Source organism: Acipenser ruthenus, chromosome 24 (genome assembly GCF_902713425.1).
Source record: "Acipenser ruthenus chromosome 24, fAciRut3.2 maternal haplotype, whole genome shotgun sequence".
Lineage (NCBI taxonomy): Eukaryota > Metazoa > Chordata > Actinopteri > Acipenseriformes > Acipenseridae > Acipenser > Acipenser ruthenus.
In genome coordinates this window covers 23,875,945-23,899,153 of record NC_081212.1, presented here as the reverse complement: position 1 = coordinate 23,899,153, position 23,209 = coordinate 23,875,945, and the positions used below count along the sequence as shown (strand labels likewise).

Genomic DNA, 23,209 nt, shown 5'->3' with positions numbered 1-23,209 from the left:
TTATTTTAAGAGTTTTTGTGTGCATGATTGATTGGAGGAAAAAAAAAAAGCAAAATCTTAGTTTATCAAGAATGCTTCTGAAAGTTGGCCAAATAATGTTTTTGAAACAAAACCTTTTAAGATTTGTTAATGCCAGTTACAATTCTCTTATGCTTTATGGTTAACCACTTACTTTGCCTAGTGTATTTTTTTATGTGTTAAAACCCAGTGTTTAAATCAACAGTTGTGGTCTTTCCATGATCAGTCTGGCAATAACACCAGTTATTTGCCTCTTTCAGAAATTGCAACAGTATTATAGTACATAGAGTAGAGTTCTAATTTTTCATCATTTTATTTAATTTGGTGCTAACGCAGTACAGGACAGTACAATATTGGATAAAAATTACCTAAAATGATGGAGATCCCTACTTGAAATAAAATAGTTTTTTTAGTATGCTAAATATACAGAGCATCAAAAGAAACTTATCACTATTATAACACATTTATTTTCAAAAAAATAAGGTATATAAATAATGGACATTGACAAAATGTTTTTGGTTTCTTTTTAATCACTCGATCATTCATCCTTGACCATGACACGCTTGAGTGACTATGACTGAAGCATATGCACTTAATCACCTAATTCGAGAGACAGTTGATTGGACACTGGCTATGGAGTGATTTCAGCTGTTGAATCAATTGCAATTAATTGCAAGCTTGAATAAAAGTAATAAAGAAAAACAATATGCCACCTCTGTCAAGAGAGCAGCGCCTTCGTGCAATCGGCATGTTGGAGACTGGACTAGGGCAGTGTACAGTGACTCACCGTCTTGGGTGCTCACAGCCAGCAATTTCAAACCTGACGCGATGGTATAACCAGACACACTCTGTCAATGACAGGCCACAAACTGCTAGACCAAGAGTCACAGCACCTACCCAAGATCGACAGATCATTTTGTAGCATCTTCGTGATGTCAGTTGTTAATCGGCACAATAAAAAGTCACTGCACTTGCTCTAAAACAGAGTTTGTAGTTTTTCGATCACATCTAGTGAATTTTATCCAAATATAAGTTTCTTTTGATGCTCAGTAATATAAAGATTAGTGGCCACTAGGGGGCAAAGTGGGACGGACCCTTTCCCCAGTGGTGACAGGCTGCTAGAATAAATAGGTAATATGTTACACAATGTAATGGCCCATCACCTGTTAAAGTTGTTTAAAAAAAATAATAAAACAATTGTAAGCATATATTATAATGGCCACACTGATCTAAATGTTTAATATTGCATTTAAATTGTTTACTGCGTTTTTCCTGCTCTCTGTGTGCAGCTAGCATGCGTCTGTGGTTAATGACATCATTTGACAGATCTAGGTTCCTCATTTTGGTAGAACCCGCTTACCAGAAGAAATCGGTCTCTGGCATGGTTCTTTTCTGATATTGCGCTCTGTCAACAAGCAATCATTCATTCTGTTTTAATAATCAACTTGTAAAAGTCAGCTGTCATAATCTGCATATACCAGTACAGCTTTGTGGTTTGTTTTGTGGATCAGTTGAAAGTTTTTGAAAATAAGAAGAAACTTGCTATAAGAAGCCCTGTTGTGTCAAAGAGGATGACAGAGTCCCATTTCAAAGATGCTTTCTGGGTAAGTGGATTGACATATTTTGCAGATAATGGTAAAAAAAAAAAAAAGATGTTCTGTTTTCATAATATCCCATGCCTAATAATGCCCAATAATACAGGGCTACTTTTTAATAGTACGGATTCATCTATTGGACTGGTGTAATTCATGCATAAACAATTGCTGCCTGCATTTGCATTTTCCTTCTTCAGTGCCTGAGAGACTGCATCTTTTGTGCAGCCATGTTTAAGAATGAAATGTGCTGATATTGTAACTTTAAATGAATGAGCTATAGGTTCTAGCGGGTGCTGAGACAAATAGCAGAGAGGGTTCTATCTGTAGTCACGTTATTATAAAGTTCACCTTTTATAGTCCTACCTATGACAGTACATGTAGTAAATATAACGGAGGTGCTGTACAAGCCGGTGTTCTAGGGTGAAAATGAGCTATACTATATTTTTATAATATATAGAGAATAATTAAACAGTATAACTAATCCTAATATGGTGTCATTTCCATCGGATACAGACTAACTGATATAAGCCATCTGGTACACTGTATCTGATACAAAGACATTTCTGAATGCTGTATCACATCAAGCTCGGGGTCTACAATGTATATACAATGCAATATTGTGGTTCGTGCTGAAATACAAAATGATGCTTACAGTTCTGTGTGGAACACGATCATTGGAGCATGCTGCTTCAAACATTCCAATGTCCTATCTTCCTGTTGAAATGTTAAATATCACGTATCATATACTCCTGAGATGTATTTACATTTTAAAACTGTAATGATAAAAGCACATGAAAGCAATCCCACCTGTAAAACTGCTTGAATTCAAAATGTTTAAAATGAATGGGGCCTGTGTTTTAGGAAGTTATATGGAGTGGGTTGATTGAAGGAAGTCTTAATAGTAAGATTATTCACTCTCTCTCATAATGTTTAGATTGCTGCCAGTTAGTAAAACTAAATACAGATAGTGACACCATGCCATTTTACTATATGATTTTACTATGGTATTAAATTGCAGAAGTTAGTTTTTTTATCAAGTGGATTCAACCAGCTTTTCCGAAGCAGCATTATAGTTATTGTAACTTACTATTGAATTTCCTATTTGAAGATTTAAAACCTGTTGTCTTATTCATCATAATGTCTATCTAACTTTGTGATGATTCTTTAGTGTAGAAACAGACCTGTCATTGTTTTTATTTTGAGTTTGCGCTTTGAAGAAATGTTCTTGCTTTGTAAATGACTAAATACGAGGCACGCTTTGACTGGTTAGAACACTAAAATGACACATTATGTAAGGACAGTGCTTGCTGTAAAAAGCCAGGAAGAAAGAACCAACAGGAATTAACCTTTTTGCAACATTTGCATGTTTTTTTGTGTTGCGTATATACATGAGATAATGTACAGGGTTGTCCAAAAGTCACGCAACATAAGGGTTTTTTCCATTGCGGGGGTGGGGGGGTATCGTTTCCTGGAAATAAGCAACTGTTAAAGAGCTTTAACTACTGTTTATCTAGCTGCAAAAGGTTGCTGTTTTTGTAACATAATTTTCTTTTTCATTACAAATAGTTACATATTTGCACTAGATTCTGAGCGTCAAATGACACCCATCAAAACCATCAAGGTTATTAAATGATGTCCACTTTAATAAATGCTGCAACCAATGCTATAAACCACCCCCCACAGTGGTCAGCATATGCTGTATTCTGTATTTTTCTTTCAAAAGTCATTTCCTGTGTACAGATGCTGTTAGTTTTAACCATTCAAGTTGAAAAGAAACAAACATTAGTAGTATTCACAAACAAGCGACAGCATCAATTATTTTCACCATGAATAGTGAGGTACAATCAATGACCCTGCCCTAATAAAAGTTTTCCACTGTATTTTTGTGTGGTATTTTTGCAGTTTTAACATGCTTTTCCCATTGTTATACTATGAATTTACCATAGTTTGCCTGTTTGCCATGTTTATTAATATGCTTTACTGTATCTTGCAATTCTTTATAAAGCTTACCTGGGCTTTACCATGCTTTTACTATGCTTCTTACAGTTTGCTATGCTTTTACCAATTTTACCAGCAGGAAAAACCCAGTAAATAACGGTGGCTTCCACGCCCAACATCTAAAGCCTGACCTGAACTGTCCTTGACTCCCTCAAGCAGAGATTGACAATTGTCATAAACTTCGTGGTAGTTTTGCATTGTGTGCCAATGTGATCTGAGCCAGATTCAAACCCAGGCCTCCCAGAGGTGAAAGACAGGAAAAGCATGAGAATGAGCTAGTGGATTAACCAGATTTGAATCAGCCTCCACTGTCCAGGGCACAGTGAACCACGGTCATGAAAACCAGCATGCTGCAGACAGGAGAAGCATGAGAATGAGCTAGCAGATTAACCAGATCTGAATCAGCCTCCACTGTCCAGGGCACAGTGAACCACGGTCATGTAAACCAGCATGCTGCATGCATGTCTCTTCAGTGAATTGTTTAACTATCCAAATTTGGAAAACATGAAGGAGAACGGCTGTGAAATTTAGACTGTGTTAAGCTTTAATGCATCAAACAAGCCTACCGCTATTACCTTTTTGTAACTTTACAGTGAACTGCATTAGTTGTTGGATAGGGCCTTATCCTTTCATTATTTAAATTGTCTGACACATTTGGCACTTTCTGTCATAGGTGGTTTAACAAGTAGACACCTCTTCTTCCTTTTTTTGGGGGGGGGGTGGACTTTGATCTGTAGTAAGTAACTATACTGTATATATGAAGTTAGATGTAATTTGATGCAATACTAAACAGGCTGCAATAGCATTCAGAGAATAATCTTTTTACTTTTTTCTATTCAGATTTCAAAGTCGAAACGCCGCTTGTCATCCACAAAACGACTATCCATTGAGCACATCTAATAAAATAAAATATATAGGAGAGACGGGTGCAACATTATATACAATAATACAGAAACACCTCTCAAACATAAGAAATAAAAAAGCTAATGAACCAATAGTTCAACACTTTACAAAAAATAAACATAACATGAATGACTGAATGTAGTTTTAGAAGAAACAAAATTAGATAATGTACAATATAGAAGAATAAAGGAAAATAAATGGATAAATAGAGTCAATATCATGATGCCTGAAGGTTTACATAGAAAGGAATAGTAGATCGTTACAGCATTAACTGTAGTAAATTACATTAAGAATTAAATCAAAATAAATATGTGGTTACCATGGCATCAAAAGCCTATAATTACCTCCGCTGTTTGTTTTCAAACACACTTTCCCTTGACAAAGACATGTTAAACATACCAAAACGTTGGGAAGTTGGCTCGTTTCAATTGCGTACAGATTATTCAGTATCACCAGATTCGTGATCAAATTGACAAGAATGATTCATTAGTTTCCAGCTGTCTCGCACATTTTAATTTCTGATTGCTTTAAACCATTTTTAGACTGACATAAAGATAACTGGATAGAGCTACAGTACAAGCCAGGACTAATTGGCCGCATCCCCTGCTCTCGTTTAAAAAATGAGTATGTGGACTTGAAAATAAGGAAAAGCAGACCTTAGTTTAACACCCAACACTTCCAAGAACTGACCGGGCTTAACTTCTCTTTGCTACAGTGTATACAGAGTATAGAATAGAGCATAGAATTAACTTCATGGATTCCGTTTCACAGTGAGTGTTAAAACATACAGGAACTGGCAGAGTACGAAGTGAGATTGAAACCAAAGTGTGCAGCGTAAGCAGCAGAAGAAAATCTGCTTTTTAAAACAATCCTATTGCTTGTGTTTGTGCAGCAGGAAGTTCAGAATCCAATGAGGAACAGATTAGGCCTGCTAGATTAAGGCTGTTGCTCTGTAGAAATGAAAGAAAGGTTATCTTTAATTACACTGTAATTCATCTTTTTGTAAAGAGTACCTGTTATCTATCATTTCTTGAGAGAAAGGGAACCACAATTTAAAGGTTTCACTTCCAGGATTTGTAGTAGTACATTGGCTCCAGAGAAAGGGTTATCTGAGATAAACTCCCATGAAGAAACTACCACATTAACCAGCTCACCACAGCACTGTGTGTGTTAACCCATTTTCTATTTTTAGGCAGTTGTAGTTGAGTTTCTTCAATACTTGTATGTGAATTGCTCTGCTTGGCTGTGTTTTTATCATACTGTACCATGCTATACTACAATGTAGTATGTTTTTGGCACAAGTTCTCGCTGGAGCTCAAGTAGCCTGATTTAAAACAGTCCAGAGCAGTTCTGTGCACAGGGAACTTCTAATAAAACAGATTTTATGAACAGGGAACTGTGCTAAAGTTCAGATACATGAACCCAGTCATGGACAGATCTAGCTAATGCGAAAAAAAACAAAAAAACACTAATGTTGTATCCTAATTTGGCGTGTCAAATATTAGAGATATTACTTAAAGGAACTGAGCCAAAATGGTGACAATAAACACAACTGCCGTGATCAGGATGCCATCAATAACTTGCATTCACTCAAATTCAAGTTTTTTTAAATACTTATTTATATTTAAAAAAAAAAAAACATTGAAATGTAACCCGAGTTATGTTGTTAACCTTATTTGTGCTTGCTGGTTCTGTGGTGTTTTACCATGTAGTCTTAGCGCAGCGTATCTCAAGCAGCGTGCATATTCAGTGGTAGTGTAACCCAGTTCTTAGATGGGAAGTGAAACTCCAGTGTAATTCTGCTTGAGGCAGGGGATCATTACCCTGGGAACACACCCTCACCAAACACTGAACACTGAAAAGAAACGTGTGTGAATTAATGGGAAATGAAGTGAAAAAGAGTTTAATAGGATTTACCTATTCCTTTCTTTTGTGTGAAAAATAGAATTGTTATTATTATTATTATTGTTATGACAGTTTGCCCTTTGATATTAACACTATGAAAGTGAACTACTTTAATATTTGAGCAAAAAATAGGCTGCATTTATCATTGCAACTACAGTTCATAAAAACAGGAAGAAGAATAGTTCAAGTGAGGCTTGTTTTGCTGTAGGTGAAAATGGAAAGCATATTTCTAGTGAGAAGGTTACAGGTATAAAATCTAGTTAATGACATGAGAGATGTCTTAATTGTGTGGATTTATACATTTATAAGAGAAAAAAATAATATCTCCCTGTAAGGAAACTTGAACAGAAGTTGGTTATGTTTTTATACCTTATGTAATGCATTTAAATCAAGGTTTAATCTTGATTTATACAAAACTAAACCCATTCATGCAGAGCTAAAATGTGCAGCACCATCATGCATTTTAGTCAAATGATATATTCTTCTCTGCTGTTTTGTTGGGAAGAAGGTTTATGGGGTATACCTGCTCTGATATCTCTGTATGGAGCACTGCTGTATACCTGCTCTGATATTTCTGTATGGAGCACTGCTGTGTACCTGCTCTGATATCTCTGTATGGAGCACTGCTGTGTACCTGCTCTGATATCTCTGTATGGAGTACTGCTGTGTACCTGCTCTGATATCTCTGTATGGAGCACTGCTGTGTACCTGCTCTGATATCTCTGTATGGAGCACTGCTGTGTACCTGCTCTGATATCTCTGTATGGAGCACTGCTGTGTACCTGCTCTGATATCTCTGTATGGAGCACTGCTGTGTACCTGCTCTGATATCTCTGTATGGAGCACTGCTGTGTACCTGCTCTGATATCTCTGTATGGAGCACTGCTGTGTACCTGCTCTGATATCTCTGTATGGAGCACTGCTGTGTACCTGCTCTGATATCTCTGTATGGAGCACTGCTGTGTACCTGCTCTGATATCTCTGTATGGAGCACTGCTGTATACCTGCTCTGATGTTTCTGTATGGAGCACTGCTGTGTACCTGCTCTGATATTTATGTTTTGCCACAGAGTTCTGATTTCACCAGCCATACTGGGTATGAAGTTGTGGTGCAGAGACTGCATGAAGGCCGGCGGGTGTGCAAAGATATGGAAGAGTTGCTGAAGATGAGGTAAGAAAACAACAGGGGTTAATATACTGCATACGCACACGCACACACACACACACACACTCACATACTCACATACTCACCCACTCACCCACTCACAAAAAAATATGTCTTAAAAATAATGCTGTTCTGCAACCATATTCAGTATCTTTTATAAATAGATTGCTAAATCGAAACCTTACGCATAGCAGCGCAGGTCCGTGTTCACACACTTCGAGAGGTTTTGTTCTTGCACTTTGCAAAACCGTTCAGGATGCACGCACTTTCTCCCACTGCCATCAACAGTAAGGGTTCTTATTTGGAAATGTTTGCTAAAATCTTGTATCAACGTGCATTAGTGGTCAAAGGTAATGTCAAACAGTTAAAAACGTTTACATTATTTTGGGGTATAGTTTAATTTCACCTTATATCTTCACGCTATACAGTTATAAGGATAGAGAACATGCTGTTTAGATTGGCTGCTGTTTAGATCATAGACATCTTTGTTCTTTAGAAACACTTTGAAATGTTTATCCTCCTTCTTTTTAGATTACTGAAAATAGTATGATTGAGCGTTTACATTGATGTTTGTAAAGTACAGTATAACATTAAAAAGGGGTTGGGAGTCAAATATCCTACATGTACATGCCTACAAAAGAAGAATCTATATTCTCCCCCCTCCCCTCCCCTCCCCGCCCCCCCAGTTACTGTAGGGAATTTTAGACGTGTTCACAGGTGAGCAAACATGCCAATCAACAATGAAAGTGCACTTAGAATTCCAACATGTAAACTGTTTGAAACGTATCTTTTTCACTGCCCCACAGGGCGCTGGCTGAAGAGAAATACGGCAAGGAGCTAGTGACGATAGCCCGCAAAGCGGGAGGACAGACTGAGATCAAGTAGGTCTTTGTTTATTGCATTCAAGAAGGTAATGCCATGATAAGAAATTCCCTGCAGCCTCAGTTTGTGAAAGATTTACTTGGGCCTTGAAGGTTCTTGGAAACTGCTTGCAACTTTATTGAGCACAAACATGAATTTTAAAATGGGCCCCATTCACAAAGCTTTAGAGATTCAGCTCATGGATTATTTAAACTGAAGATAGCTCTAGTAGTGAAAACAGCATAACCTTAAACATACATAATACACTCAAATCCAGAAACATTTAAATGACAGGGTCTAGTGCTGCAAGAGTTCATTAAAGTTTGATATTCGTGAAGTGATCCAGACTGTTTTTGGTTTCTTTAAAGCTCCATACATGTAATGTGTTTAATTAAAACAGACTTTAAAGTAGGTCTTGATCTAAAGCTTTGTGATAATATCAGTATCTATGACAGTAGGGATATCATATGACTTCATGTACACTAGGACCGTTTGGGAGAGTTCAACTCACACCCCAATACATTCTGGTAAGTTTAGTCCTGCTGTGACAGGTACCTTAGACAGGTACAACGTACCAGAATGCATTTCGATGTGAGCTGAAAAGCCTGAACTGTCCCACTCTATCCTAGTGTACACGGAGCACTGACTGTGGAACATACGCAGTAGGCTTACAAAGTGAAGCTACACCAACCACAACTCTGCTATTATTTTTTCTTCTTACCACAATTTTGTATAAATAAATAAGAACAGAGCTAAGTTAGTTACCCACCTGGATACATGAAGATGAATATAGTTCTTGAAAGGCACTGTACAAATGATGTGTTCTGGGGAAAATCCCTGGGCATGGTGTTGAAAGCTGGCTGAGGTTTTTACAGCTAAAATGATCGATGTAAGACCACAGGCTGTGTCTGAGATATGCCATGAGTCGTCTCACCTAAACTTCCCCCTTGAGGTAAGCTCTGAATAAACAGTCGACAGTCGCAATACAGGGACTGAGACCAGTGGGTGGAATACAAGCTTTCTGTTATTAATTGTTTTCGTTGTTCAGATATGCCTAAGCACATATATGTCTTATTTACAATGGAAACTGTGTGCACCCCCTCCCCCATCACATGGAAACCTGTACCACTATTACATGCTAAAAGTACCAGAAAGGGTCTGAGTACGAATAGGGAAAAGAATGATTCATTGGGAATGATTGGGATGGTGAAACTTGGAATTAGCTTGGAAGTTTAATATGTGAAAGTCATATAACTAAAAACACTGTGGGGATTCCTTTGTACACTACATGCTATCCATCTGTCTGTCACACTCTCTGCCAGTGTCCCCAGAGACTTCACATCAATGCTATAGCAAGGAATTTCAACAGGCTGTTTTTATTTTAACAACGCGTGCGGATTGTTATGCTCAGCCTGAAAAGACATGAGATACATTCAGAATTCCAGCCTCAACACCAATCCGCAAGACTGCTTCTCCACAGTGTGGTTAAAGCGCTTTCAAGTATAACAACAGAGAGCTGTATTATCCTGCTACATCACTGAGTGAATCACACAAAATGATGTTATGATTCACCAAACGAGCTCACAGCCAGCTGATTAGACAAAAATTATAATAACTTAATATTGGAAAAATAGAAAAACCAGCATTATATAATAGTAAAGGAAAGTGTAAATCTACTTCTTTGAATGTTAATTTAGGAGCTCCTACATGCATCTTAGTTATTTCTTGGTAGTTCTTCCACAACCCCATACCTTAAAAAGGGCTTGAATGATTTAAATGTGCTTACTTCTGCACAGCATCATCTTCAATTTCACACTACAATATAATTCTCTGGTTTACAACATTCTCTCATATGCTAGCCATGCATGCACGCTATTGACTGTCCAGTTTGTTTAAGGTAGTGTAAATACAGTAGTAGAGACATAACATGCCCCTTCATTGCCACTATAATGCACCTGGCACTGCTTACAGAAGTAGAATGCTATGTAATATCTTTATGCTGTCTATAATGTTTTTAACATACTGATAACATTGTATATGAAAAATATTCTTCTTAAATATGTTTTTCTTTTAAAAAGCAAAGAATAAAAAGCAAACACGTTTTGACAGCTGAGTGTGACTTATTTTAGCTTGAGTGTATAGATCACACATTGGTGAGTCAGCTTGCAGCCCTGAATGGAAACATTGCTCTTAGGTGAGCAGGAAGGAAGAGTGAAGCATGTGTGTGTAAGTCTGGGGTTGACAGCTGCTTAACAATTCTCAGAGAGCTTCTAATCAGATCACAAAGGACCTCATAGTTCCTTTCATCGCTGATTAGGCACACATTAACCCAGGAATGTACTTTTTTTCAGACATAAACTAGAATATTTATGAAACAAGACACTACCTCTTATACATACCAAACATATATAATTAACAGCTCTTGCATAATGTGTCACATATTCAGCTATCAGTATTTGTTTTTTTATTTTCACAATCTGTACTGCTCACACTGGTATGGGCTGGGCACATTCAAAGACAAGCATGTTCTGAATATAGAACTATGACTATGAGGCATATCTTTGTTAGTTATTCCAAGTGCAGATTTTATTTTTCATTAAAAGATTAGGCGGAAACAATTAAGGTAAATGTAGATGATGAAATTGAAAAAAACAAACAAGTCGAAACATTTGGCATGACATTTATTTCGTCATTACAGTCCATTCCTATCTTTTACTGAAAATGTCCCATGTTTTAATGATGGTATGCTTAAGTGTTTTTTTTTTTCCTTTGCCAGTACTCTGAGGACGTCCTTTGACACGCTTAAAACACGTAAGTTATAGTGTTCTTGTAAGGAGTGCTAAAATATTATTAGTATTAATGAATGCTTAGTATTATTCATAATGGCAAATGAGTTGCTGCTATTTTTCTAAGTTGTGAATGTATACAGAAACATTTGAGTATTTTATTATTATGCCATTTTCAACGCTGCATGTCATTTTACATAGCATCCAGTATTTCATGGTTTTGAATAGTGGGCTGAGGTGCAGAGGAATCAAATTCCAGCACTTAAAGGGTATCCAGGCAGCTGTCCCAGTTGTGGATGGCTTAATCTGAGGAAGGCCAAAGAAACCATACTGCTGCTTCAAACACTCTTGGATCGATATCAAAGTGCTTCATTTCAGAATCTGGTGATTGAGGAAAAAACTATCCCAGTACCTCCACAGTGTCTATTAATTCCATACCTCATAGTAATCTTTTTATAGATACAGTGCACTTCAAAAAACAGGTCCATTAACAGCATTAAATTATATTCCTAATCGTGTACAATGTAGCTACAGTGCAGTTCAAAAGAAAGACTGCACCCTAACCATAACCCAAACACTGATTCTACACCTTCCTCTATCCAACATCAACATGTAGACCACCAAACAAACAACACAGTGTTTCTGGTGCAAAGTGGTCCTGAATCATGCCTCTGTACACTCACAGTATGTGTCTAATATGCAGTCATTTATACTGCAGAAATAGAGAAGGTTGGGCATTTGCACATCCAGCTGGCTGTTATGTTAAAGGAAGAAATAAAGAGAATGGAGCAATTCAGGGAGAGGCAGAAAGAACAGAGGAAAAAGGTGAGAAGGAATGCTATTTTATTTTTCATTGGACGAGGTCTGATCGTGCTCAAACAAGCTCAGCTTAAAAAAAGCAACCTGGGAATGGAAAATAACTCAAGTTCACTTTCGGTTGGTTTTCAGTGTTGCCTGTGTGTGCATGTGCACGCAGTTATCAATGTGCATTGTCTGCATTCAGATCTCTGTAGGAACATTTTAAGATTAAGTTAAGTATTACAATGTTGTCAAAGCATGTAGGTGATGTAAATCTACAACCTATTTTAGCAGCATGCATAGCTTAATAGAACACCAATGATTACTACTGGTGTACAGTAAATATTTAGCGACCAAACAATTAACAATTAACCTTGTTCCTTTGCTGCAGTTTGAAGGAGTTATGGAAAAAATTCAGAAGGCTAAAGTCTCTTTACACAAGAAAACATTAGAGGTAAGCAGAGCGTTGCTTGATTTGTTTCAACTCAGTAGATATGCCCTTGTTGTAAAGAGGATTCACCACATTAAACACATTTAACACTGATGATGTGGTGAATACCATTGGGATTAACCCTAGCAAAAAAAAACCTTAGCATGACCAGTAATTGCAGCCCAACGGATCTGGAACACCAGTGCTTCTAAGCACAGTTGCTCATTTTGAGCATATTTTTACTTTACTGGGTTTGGTATTGTTCTTCCTGTGTTGACTTTCAGCTGGGCTTGCTGAGTTACTACTTGTATTTACTTCCTTGCTTAAGAATTTAAAGACTTTGCTGCTCTTCCTGTTGATTATTCATTTTATTATCAATTATTATTTAATTATTTGGCAGACGTTTCTATCCAAAGCGACTTACAGAAATTAAACAGAATATAAAAGTATTAAAAGTATTTTAGGAGCTGGAAAAAAAGGGACTTTCCACAAAAAAAAATGAGCCAGGCTGTTAATCACTACCCATCACACTGCTTGGAAATGAATTAATCACCAAGGATAGTCTGAGGATGTGTGAAGCAGTCTGGATCAACAGATAATTCAGTCTCTAGTGTGTTCTGCACCACAGACTGCAGAGAAAGCTCTATTGTTGGTAGCTAACATGATAAGGAGGGGGTGGGGGTGCCTGGATTGCCATCAATGTGTCGCAGGTGAATTACAGGGGAAGTTAGGTAAATACATCAGCAGTATTATTATACATACTGTAGACCAAATCTACTTGTCTTCTAGACTCAAGAAGACTCAAGGATGTGAAGCTTCAGTTTTGAAAACATGTTTCTGATTTATGAGTTTTAATAAAACCAGCCCTATGAATAGAGATATTATACCAGCTAGAACCACAGGGGGATCCGGAAAACAAAGGGTTAAACAGGAAGTCCCGTTCCCCCCCCCCTCTCACTAGTCATTCCCGTGAGCTGAGCCTGGTTATGAATAATCACGAACGGAAGTCAGTCATATTGTTGAACTGAAACATAACAGACTCATCGCACAGTCAGACTGAAAGCAGAGGGCTTGGTACTGAATGAGGTACTGTAGCTCATAACAAGCGGGACATATTTGTTATCACGGGGGTATAATGTTAGTTTTGTAATAAAAACATCAGCTAAATCAATACCATTTCATTGTCCTGCTAGACATCAGCACCCCTAGTCTCCAGCTGTAGCAACTAACAAGACCTATAGGCCGGGTACACAACCGGAGTCCAACACGTATTGGACTGTACTAGGATGCAGGGTATTGCTCTTCTGAATAAAAGAGGATATTAATATATTCTTCCCAAAAAATGGTGAGTGTACATCATTGCTGGTCAGTGGGCTATTATTAGGTTTCCATAGAGACATGTGTTGTGGTTACAGGACAACTAAATAAAGTTTTGAAGTGGCTGCTGTTCAGTGTATAGCTCACTGATCTCATTAACATGCTTCCTCAATTTGAGCAAGCTTTTTAGCAGCTGTGTTTTACTTTGTATAAATTGTTTTATAAATCGCTGAGATGAAAGCAGGGTCTTTATACATAAGCTACATATTTATACTTGTATTCTTGGAAAAGCTTGATCTGAGTCTCGGTACCCGGCAGTGAAACGGAACATTTTCTTTTGCACTTACATTTAGTCTATCAAAATAACAGGAAAACATATTTGAGGTTGTGACTTGTTGTGATCTCCAGTGGCAACATCACCAGGTGACAAGGCCAGTGTTTAAACTGTAGTGTGGCCAAGAGACGTCATGTTGCTGCGCTTATGGACAATTTCCTGATGCTGCACCTTAACCATCGTTTGCAATAATACACATGCTTGTCACTGGAGATCACCAGACACAATGTCAAAGAGTTTTAACCTGTTATTGAGACACAGAGAAAGAACAGCGATGTGTTGGATTCAATCTTTCATGAGATGAACTCCCTTACAAATGATTTATTTTCCAGTAAAAAATATTCCACATGTATATGAAAAAAGCATGGTTTTGTATTAGAACGTGATTCGTTTTTAAGGGAGTTTATCTTGAATTCCTGGTAACTGCGGTTCATACGCAAATGCAAAATCCAGCCTCCCCCTCTTCACTCGCAGCCAGGGTTTGGTTCTGTGACAAAGATGCCTTGCTCTGCCTGCTGCAAAAAAGTGTGGTTACGACACTGGTATCAAGGGCTCGATCTCTACATGTAACACATAGGACAGGAAGTTATTTTTTTACTTATTGTAAATTGTATTTTATTTTCGTTCTCACTTCTGTTCAGTAATTTGCTGCTTTTAGACACGTTGCTACAAACTCGATTTTTGCAGCGGCTTCCTGTAAGCAAACTGCACCCCAAAGTAGAGAGAATGTTAGTTTCAGCGCTAGTCCAGACTGGGCTAGGAAATCCTCAACTGCACTGCGCCCTAGTCACAAGTTCTGTGAACTACTGTAAGCAGATAATGAATTAGGAAATGGACACTGCTGTGGTGAGAAGACCGGTATCTGCATGAGCTTGTATCCACTTCTCAGAATAGTTCCTGATCTTCTGTTTCTAAATTAGCAGAAGACTGTACCCCACCTTTACCAGGTCACCACTAGCTAATACTAAATGCTACATGAACCCACTACCTAAGCTGTAGAATATTCTACTGATTATTGCTACAGTGATATGAATATTCATGTTCATTTAGAAATTAGAACCAACACGTTTAAACCCCCTTGCACTATCTGTTGATTTCGGGTTTGCCCACTAGCTGAGTGTTTTTCTTTGTTCATGCAGGATGCAGCAGTATATAAGTGCATATGCCATGCACTACAGTTAGTTAAGCAGATCTTTGTATTCCAGACAGAATAGCACATTCCTAGTTTGCTAATAACGCTGTGATCCGTGCTCTCTTCCCCAGTCCAAGAAGAGCTATGAACACAAGTGTAAAGAGGCTGATGAAGCTGAGCAGGCTCATGAACGGATAAACAGCACACTGACAGCCACCCCAAAGCAAGTAGACAAGGTACAAGCACATATATATACAGTCATGGATTCAGATGGGCTTGTTCTGTATCTGTGAGGGGTGGGTTTTCCAAAGTCCCTGAAGATCTAGTGTTATCCCCAAGTGAATGGGGCTCTTTCCAAGCTATTGGTACCTGTAACTGTCTCATGATAGCTGGTGGTGAAGGGGGGTAGAATGGGGTGGGGTTCTGGCACAGCCTGGTGCTGATTCTGATTCCTGCCTGTTGCTAATTTCTCTTCACCATAACAGGTGCAAAACAGGGCAAAGCAGTGCAGGGAGGCAGCGAATGAGGCAGGTAGGCACCCGAGTCTCTCTCTTTGTCTCTTTGACCGTTCTCTTTTATTCTTTATGCTGAAGCCTTATACAAATAAAGCCAGAGTACAGTACATGAGCACTGTGAGTCTGAGTGTCAGGGCTAGCTCTCTCCACAGAGGAGAGTGAAATGTCACGCAGAGCCAGACAGGTGAAGAGGGATTATAGCTCTGCTGAGGGTGTGTATCGCGTAAGAGTAGAACTATTAGATGTATATTCTTCAATAGGCAAGAGATTCTGTCAGCTTGCAAAGGGCCATAACACTTGACATATCCTCAGTTGTACGGTATGCACCTAACCAAAAGAAAGAGCAAGTAAACTGAAATGAAAGGGCAGTTGTGTTGAACTTCAGAGTGTGGATTGCAGTTCAGCAGTCAGAATGATGTTACAGCAGCGTAACTGGTGATAAACTTGCATCTGAATATACATTTTCAAGTTTTGAGTAACTAACTAACAGCTCCTTTATCAATAAATGGCTTCGCCACATGTGGTGTAGCACTTAGTTTTTAACCTGGTTTACTGAATGTAACAGAATGTGACAAACTCCTCAAGCCTCTCTGTGTTTCCTGTTGAAGTACTGAAGCATGTGTTTCAGTTGAAACTGAATCCACAGAACGCATGCTGGGGCCTGATGTGCTCATTTTAGAATAATACAGACGTGTTCTTTTTTGTTTCTGTAGAGAAGCAATATAAATCCAATATAGAACAGCTGGACAATATTCGGCAAGACTGGGAACAGACCCATGTGAGCACTTGCGAGGTAATTATGGATTTATTTGTTTAATTTGAGCTTTCTTATTGTTCTCATTTTGAATTTGACAACACTAAGGACTGAAGTCGCTCCTGTGTCTATAGAGCAGGACTGGCATTCAGTGGAAGAGTCCTCACAACCCCAGCGAGACTGTCTGCCCTGCAGTGAATATCTTCTCTTCATCGTTCAGTCGTAAAGTCGTAAAAGTCTGTAACAGCAGTTCTCAATGACTGACTGTGTGTGCTTGTGTTGTGAACCGTTAACCACCAAGGGCTCAATTGCACCACCAAGCTCATTTGAAAAGCATTCATCTACTCACTGTGCCCCAATATAGATCGTTATGTATTCTAACAACAGAGAACTTTCAAATCAGAGAATCAAACCAGCAGTGTGGAGTAGTGGAGTAGTGGTTAGGGCTCTGGACTCTTGACTGGAGGGTTGTGGGTTCAATCCCTGGTGGACGACACTGCTGCTATACCCTTGAGCATGGTACTTTACCTAGATTGCTCCAGTAAAAACCCAACTGTATAAATGGGTAATTGTATGTAAAAAAAATAATGTAATTGTATGTAAAAATAATGTGATATATTGTAACAATTGTAAGTTGCCCTGGATAAGGGTGTCTGCTAAGAAAATAATACAGTGAGCAGCCCTACACAGATAATGATTTTCAGGACTCATATCTGACAATCACACCTTGGAGAATGTGTATATATATGAACAGAATTTAGATCCTTTATTTAACATTATGTAATCAGAGAAACTACTACAGATATTGCAAAAGTCTGCCGGAAGCCAGAACAGTAGTACAGTGTTTCATGTTAGATTTCGAAATGTCAGATTTTTCAGTTGTTGTCAGTTTTATGGAAAACTACAAAGCGGTATGTAATTCAATATGTTAACATAACATTATTCAGCTGGTTTCATTCGACTTTATCAAGCAAAATGTGTTAATTCTATTGGGGGATGCAAAACTTTTGGCCATAGCTGTAGATCTCTACAGTCCTAAGAAGTCGTCACAGGATGTTCTTTAACACCTGAACCATGCTCAGCATACACACAGTTCACTTGTATTCCTGTGCTCTCGTCTCCTCCCAGCAGCGGAATGACCTCTTATTTGTGTTTCAGGTGTTCGAGCAGCAGGAAGTTGACCGGATTAACATCCTGAGGAACTCAATGTGGGTTCACTGTAACCACTTCTCACTGCAGTGTGTGACGGATGACGAGGTACACAACGCAGGATTGTAAAAACCCTGGCTAGCCACTTAAGTAGTTTGTGGTTGGACTAACTGGAAGTAACATTGATCCTGATACCATGGGTGTAAACATATCAAAATGCATGACTTACTACAGAGTATGCCGTGCAGGTTTTGACACTTACAGCAGCAATTCATGCCTCGTGAAAAGTACCTATACCAGCATTAGTGCATTTCCCAGACTTGGTAAGGATTTGAGTTTTTTCTGTTGTATAACCACACTGATATCTCTATACTGGGAGAGCCAGAGGAAGAAGTAGACATTTTAATGTTGTTGGCAGTCCTCTATTTAAACCAAGCAAATTCACTTATTTTTACCAGTAACCAGTCTTAATGCACCCCCAAATACAGAGCTCCACCGAACGACTTAGGAAGGTTTGTTTGATGGACTAATGTGTATTGATCTCTGTTGACAGATGTATGAGGAGGTGAGGAAGACTCTGGAACAGTGTGATGTAACTGCTGATATCAACAGCTTTATCCAGACAAAAGCCACTGGGACCAGTCCGCCAGGTTACACTTATTATTATTATTATTATTATTATTATTATTATTATTATTATTATTATTCGTAGGGCTATTATTACTGCATTATACCGATCGTTCCCATTTCAGTCACGTTGCATAATTTTACTATACTGTTGATTCTTAGTAATTTAAGATTCAGGGCCATATTTTCATATACATAAGTGTTTACTCCAGTTATGAGGAAATCCCTGTTTAGAACTAAACAACTTGGTAATGTGGTTAAAGGTCTGGTAAGCTCTCTCAAGTTAAACCAGGAATGTTTTTTCTTATTAAATACAGGAGTAAACACACTGAGCAGTTGTCATCCAGTTGAGAATGCTCTCCCTAATCCCTGGCACTTCAAAGATTGCTATTAGATTTTGTGAACCTGTGGAGTGCTCTTTGGTAGTGCAGCAGCTGCTAGGGAACGGAACTCGTTCTACAAAGGCTTTGTGGAAGGTACAGGAGCTCTAAACCTACACAGAATCCTGTTGACATCTTGTTGTTGGCATTATCATTCACAGCTCCAATACTTTACATTAGCTACTACGAGCAACAGGGCGTTGCTGACAGCAATGGAAGTTTGCGTTCGGCAGGGGGAGGAGTGATGAAAAGGTCAGTCACACCTTAAACTCGCATACAGTGTGTCAGCTGACCTGACGTTCAGGGACAAAGCATGTGCTTTTATTATTAATTCAATGGAACCCCTAGATGGAAATTGAGACTATTATACAGTATGCAGCTGTGTTTTTGTTTTTTTTCTGAAAGAAGACATAAAACATTAACATTACAAAAAATTTCTTCATATATTTCTTCATTGTCGTTGCAACATCTTCCACAGTTATCCTAGCTGCATAAAGCTGACTGATGCAATCATAAACCCACATCCTATTGTTTCTGTATGCAATCCCATACAAAGCACAAGACACACCACTAATTATGCAATTTTTCAAATTGACACCGGAGGGAGCTCTTTGCACAGTTTTGCCCCCAGTTCAAAATCCTTTAACTTCAAAAGCCATTTCTTTCTTTGATTATTTTTTTACATGCTTATGTGCAAATTAGCTAAGAAGGGCAGGGGTTATAGTCCCAGTTTTGGTTTTAATTCCTCAGTTTGTAATGATGGCCCTGTTCTTTTTTCTCTCAGGTTTTCAAATCTACTACCGGGACACTGCAGTGGCTCAAGGCAAGATATCAATGAAGCAGATTACCCTACAGCACCCCCTACAGGTCCGCATGCTTTAGTTACATCAGTTTGCACTGGAAGTGACTTTTCAATGCTATACTGCACATTTATTAAGTGTTTTTAAGGTGGTCTTATAGCGAATGAAATAACTCCATAAATCTTAACTGTCGCGCACAGTGATTTGCTGTGTTGATATTATATGTGCAGTTTTGAAAGAAGCACATGTTATCACAAACATTTTTTTTAAATGTATATTTAATAGACTGATATCATTCTAGATAAAGAAATCTCATCACATTCCTTACTTTCAGGTAGTTTCTTACACTTTATAGTTTCCTTTTCATATTTATGTACAGTAGGAAATGTTTTAACTGTCGTTTAGAACATGATTTGCAGATTCAAATCCCTGCTCACTCACTGACATTGTGTGACCCTGAGCAAGTCACTTAACATCCTTGTGCTCCGTCTTTCGGGTGAGACGTTGTTGTAAGTGACTCTACAGCTGATGCATAGTTCAACACTCTAGTCTTTGTAAATCACCTTGGATAAAGCAAACAAATAATAATAATAATAATAATAATAATAATAATAATAATAATAATAATAATAATAATAATAATAATAATAATAATGGCACTCAAACCCTTTTCAAAGCTTTTTTTGCAGCAGCAGCAGTGTGAAAGTATATATAATTCAATGAGTTGCGTTTTCCACTTTCATAACACAAACAGGTGTAAATCGCAATGAAGCAGCACGTCTTTTGAAAATGTTCTTCATGGTTTTCTTTCGCAGATGAAAAAGTAGACGGAGTTTACGCTGCTATACCTGTCCTTCGAGGTGGAGCGCAAGCAAACACTGATTCTCTAACAATGGGCTACAAGGTGTTGTATGAGTACACTGCACAGGTGAGACCAGGGGATAGTAACTACTGTTACCTGTACCTGCTTAAGGGGAAAGGTGTGGACCTCGGTTTCATTATTTACTGGGAACAACGGGACAATTACACAAAATAGTCACAGGCTGATTTTCATGTTCATATTTTATTAATTGCATTTACTATTTTCTTTTTTTTTTTATTGTAATTGCATATGTGTTTGTTATTTTAACAGAGTAACCCAGGCTACTAATAAATGCAATTGTCAGTGGCTGGTAATCACCAGGTGTCTCAATTTCAATCTGTGTATATATATATATATATATATATATATATATATATATATATATATATATATATATAATTTTTTCCCAATGCAAATTAAATAGTGCATGCATGATTACACTGGCTGTCTGAGCTCTTGCTCACTTTTCACAGAATGACGATGAGCTGTCCATAGCGATGGGAGACGTTGTGGAAGTGATCGAGCAAGGGGAGGACGGGTGGTGGATAGTGACCAGGAATGGAAACCAAGGACTCGTCCCGGGATCCTATCTGGAGAAGATTTGTGGAAGCCACGTGGCATGAGGAGCTTGAGCCTGCCTAAAGCCATATGTTTATAAATAATGCACTTAAGTTATTTTGAACATTGGTGCACTGGCTGGCCAAAAAAAAAAGAGAATACACATGCAATCAAAGTGCGCCATGTGATCAACTGTATTGAATGTACACTAATATCAGCTGTGTTAGAGTGGTGTGCAACTATTCAGCAACAATCATTGAAAAGGATCTTGGTGACTTCACAAGGGATGTGATAGCAGGTGCCTATGCATTGAACTACATGTCTGTCAGGACTGTCTTCAGGTGTACCTGGAATGACAGTGTCTGCAGATAACCGTCACCGGAACACAGTAGTAATGACAGATTCATCCCCAAGATGTGTGCAATTTATTGTGACATGCGACAGAAGTGATAGTGTCCCAAAACAATATAACCTTCAGCACTGGACAAGACAAGCCTGTTTCAAACAAAGCACAGGGAACTATCCACACTGAAGGCCAGTCTCTAATATTTTGGCCAGCCAGTGTATGTATTATCCATTTTGAAATGAACCTAGACCTTGCTACAGTACCATTCATGTGATCATGCACACTGAAATCAGTACATGAGGTGTTGCTTGTACAGTACTTTTTGTTGTTGCTTTCCTTCAGACGCCTGGCAGTACCAGTATAAAGAGTCAGTATTGCAGCTTCTTAAAAGTGTTTCCTCAGCAGTATACCCCAAGGTGAGTCTGCCTTTTGTTCACTGGTTCTCTCATGGTAGGGGTCTGCTGTGCCCAAGACCACTTGCAAATGTGCACCTACTGTTATCTGCATTCAAATCCAGCCCTTCTTAAAGGTGTAGTCTCGTAAAATTCATTTCTCTTCCCTTTTTTAGCTCCGGAGCCTTTTTCCGCTGCATTGTGTTTCTCCTGCATTATGCATTTTCTTAATTTTGAAATGTTAAAGGTGTAATGCTGTAGAGCAGCTCTCTATCCTCGATACTGTTCCACGCCTCTTTGAGACTCCCTAAGGAAGGAAAGTGGATTTTAAAACCTTAGTTAAAAACCCTTTGAGCAATACAATTAGAATGTGACAACTGTAGCTTTATTAATAAATAAAAACAATCCAATTATTTAGATTTTATTTAAGTATGGCTGTTTTTAGACCACGAGACTACTGTCACCTCATGCCTCCCTGTTAGTCATCTAGAGCTGTTTTAGTTAAAGGTTGATTTCAAGGTCATGAAAAGGATTTTTGGCAGGGTGGCTATTTTTTAGAATCCCTAATTAACAATCAGGGGACAATGGGGATTTTTTTTTTTGCTTCCATACCCACCCAGTCACTGGCATCTTGCACTCTGCCAGTTCAGGCACCAATCAATGGTGCTGTGATGGGTTTTGAATGTACACTAATATTTGGGCTGCTGTCATATATATCTGAACTACTGGGTAACTCATCACCCCCTCAAATACATTTATTTGGCTCAAAACACTGATTAACTAGGTCTTAGGTCAACATCCTAGAAGTATCACAAACATTTTTTCAATACCATTGTTTTTAATCCTAACAATGACCAGTCGTTCCTGTTTCATAATGTCACAAGTTGTAAAGCATCCCCACAACATATAACAAAAAAAGCTTAAAAATAAATAAATACATTGATAAATAAATATGGACAGCGTCCACCTCAAACACATAAACCTAGACATCATAATGTTAATCTGAATAGAAATACCTATTTTAGAGTAACACACATTAAGTTGGCTACAAACACGCGGCTTTAGGTCAGGCTGCTGTGAAAGCAGTTCAGTGTAGGCTACAGTATGTCACAGGATCACCACACAACCAGTGCTATTGGTTGTCTTCCCTTGAAATGTTCTGTTCAGTGTGGATGATGCACAGGCAGAACAGTGTGGTAAAACTTGGCAGAGAGTACCTTTCCTTTCCTGATCAGATTATTTATTTTAAATACTAAATGGCTCTCAGTCTCTGGTGCCATCAAGTCTTACTTTACACAGCAGGACTGTAAAAAAATAAATTAAAAAAAACCTCTATTTATCAATCTATGTAATACTCGGCACATACCCTGGGACAGCTTTGTTAAATTAAGATTGTGAAATAACTGAATACAGGCTTTCACCCTGGTTTACCACTAAATGAATGCTCAGTCTGGCTGCCGTTTAAAACCTTTTTTATTTCCAGGACTTTTGGCTTGGCATGACATGCTAATGGAGTGTGGAAATTTATTTTATTAGTTTACGTAGCTTTACTCAATACACGTTATAATCTGGTGGGTGTTTAAGC

General features: G+C 38.2%; 1 protein-coding gene across 2 annotated transcripts; it reads left to right on the top strand.

Moving 5' to 3' along the window:
* The first annotated feature begins 131 nt into the window (after positions 1–131).
* Positions 132–22,048, top strand: LOC131700581 (proline-serine-threonine phosphatase-interacting protein 1-like). Of its 2 annotated transcripts, XM_058998847.1 has the most exons (15): positions 132–1,622; positions 7,489–7,589; positions 8,390–8,464; positions 11,221–11,255; positions 11,949–12,055; positions 12,420–12,482; positions 15,373–15,477; positions 15,727–15,772; positions 16,470–16,549; positions 17,669–17,767; positions 18,213–18,309; positions 18,828–18,918; positions 19,451–19,533; positions 20,282–20,394; positions 20,802–22,048. In XM_058998847.1, exons 1-15 carry the CDS (start codon positions 1,590–1,592, stop codon positions 20,949–20,951), a joined length of 1,278 nt encoding a protein of 425 aa, XP_058854830.1. In that variant the 5' UTR covers positions 132–1,589; the 3' UTR covers positions 20,952–22,048. The 2 variants fall into 2 exon arrangements, with proteins under 2 accessions (XP_058854830.1, XP_058854831.1); XM_058998848.1 differs by lacking the exon at positions 12,420–12,482.
* Positions 22,049–23,209: the final 1,161 nt, after the last annotated feature.

Bases quoted from the DNA above. Each gene is read 5' to 3' on its own strand.
- LOC131700581 (XM_058998847.1), top strand. From the start codon at position 1,590: ATGACAGAGTCCCATTTCAAAGATGCTTTCTGG. The intron at 8,465-11,220 runs GTAGGTCTTTGT...TTCCTTTGCCAG, and splicing joins GGAGGACAGACTGAGATCAA to TACTCTGAGGACGTCCTTTG. The intron at 12,056-12,419 runs GTGAGAAGGAAT...CCTTTGCTGCAG, and splicing joins AGAAAGAACAGAGGAAAAAG to TTTGAAGGAGTTATGGAAAA.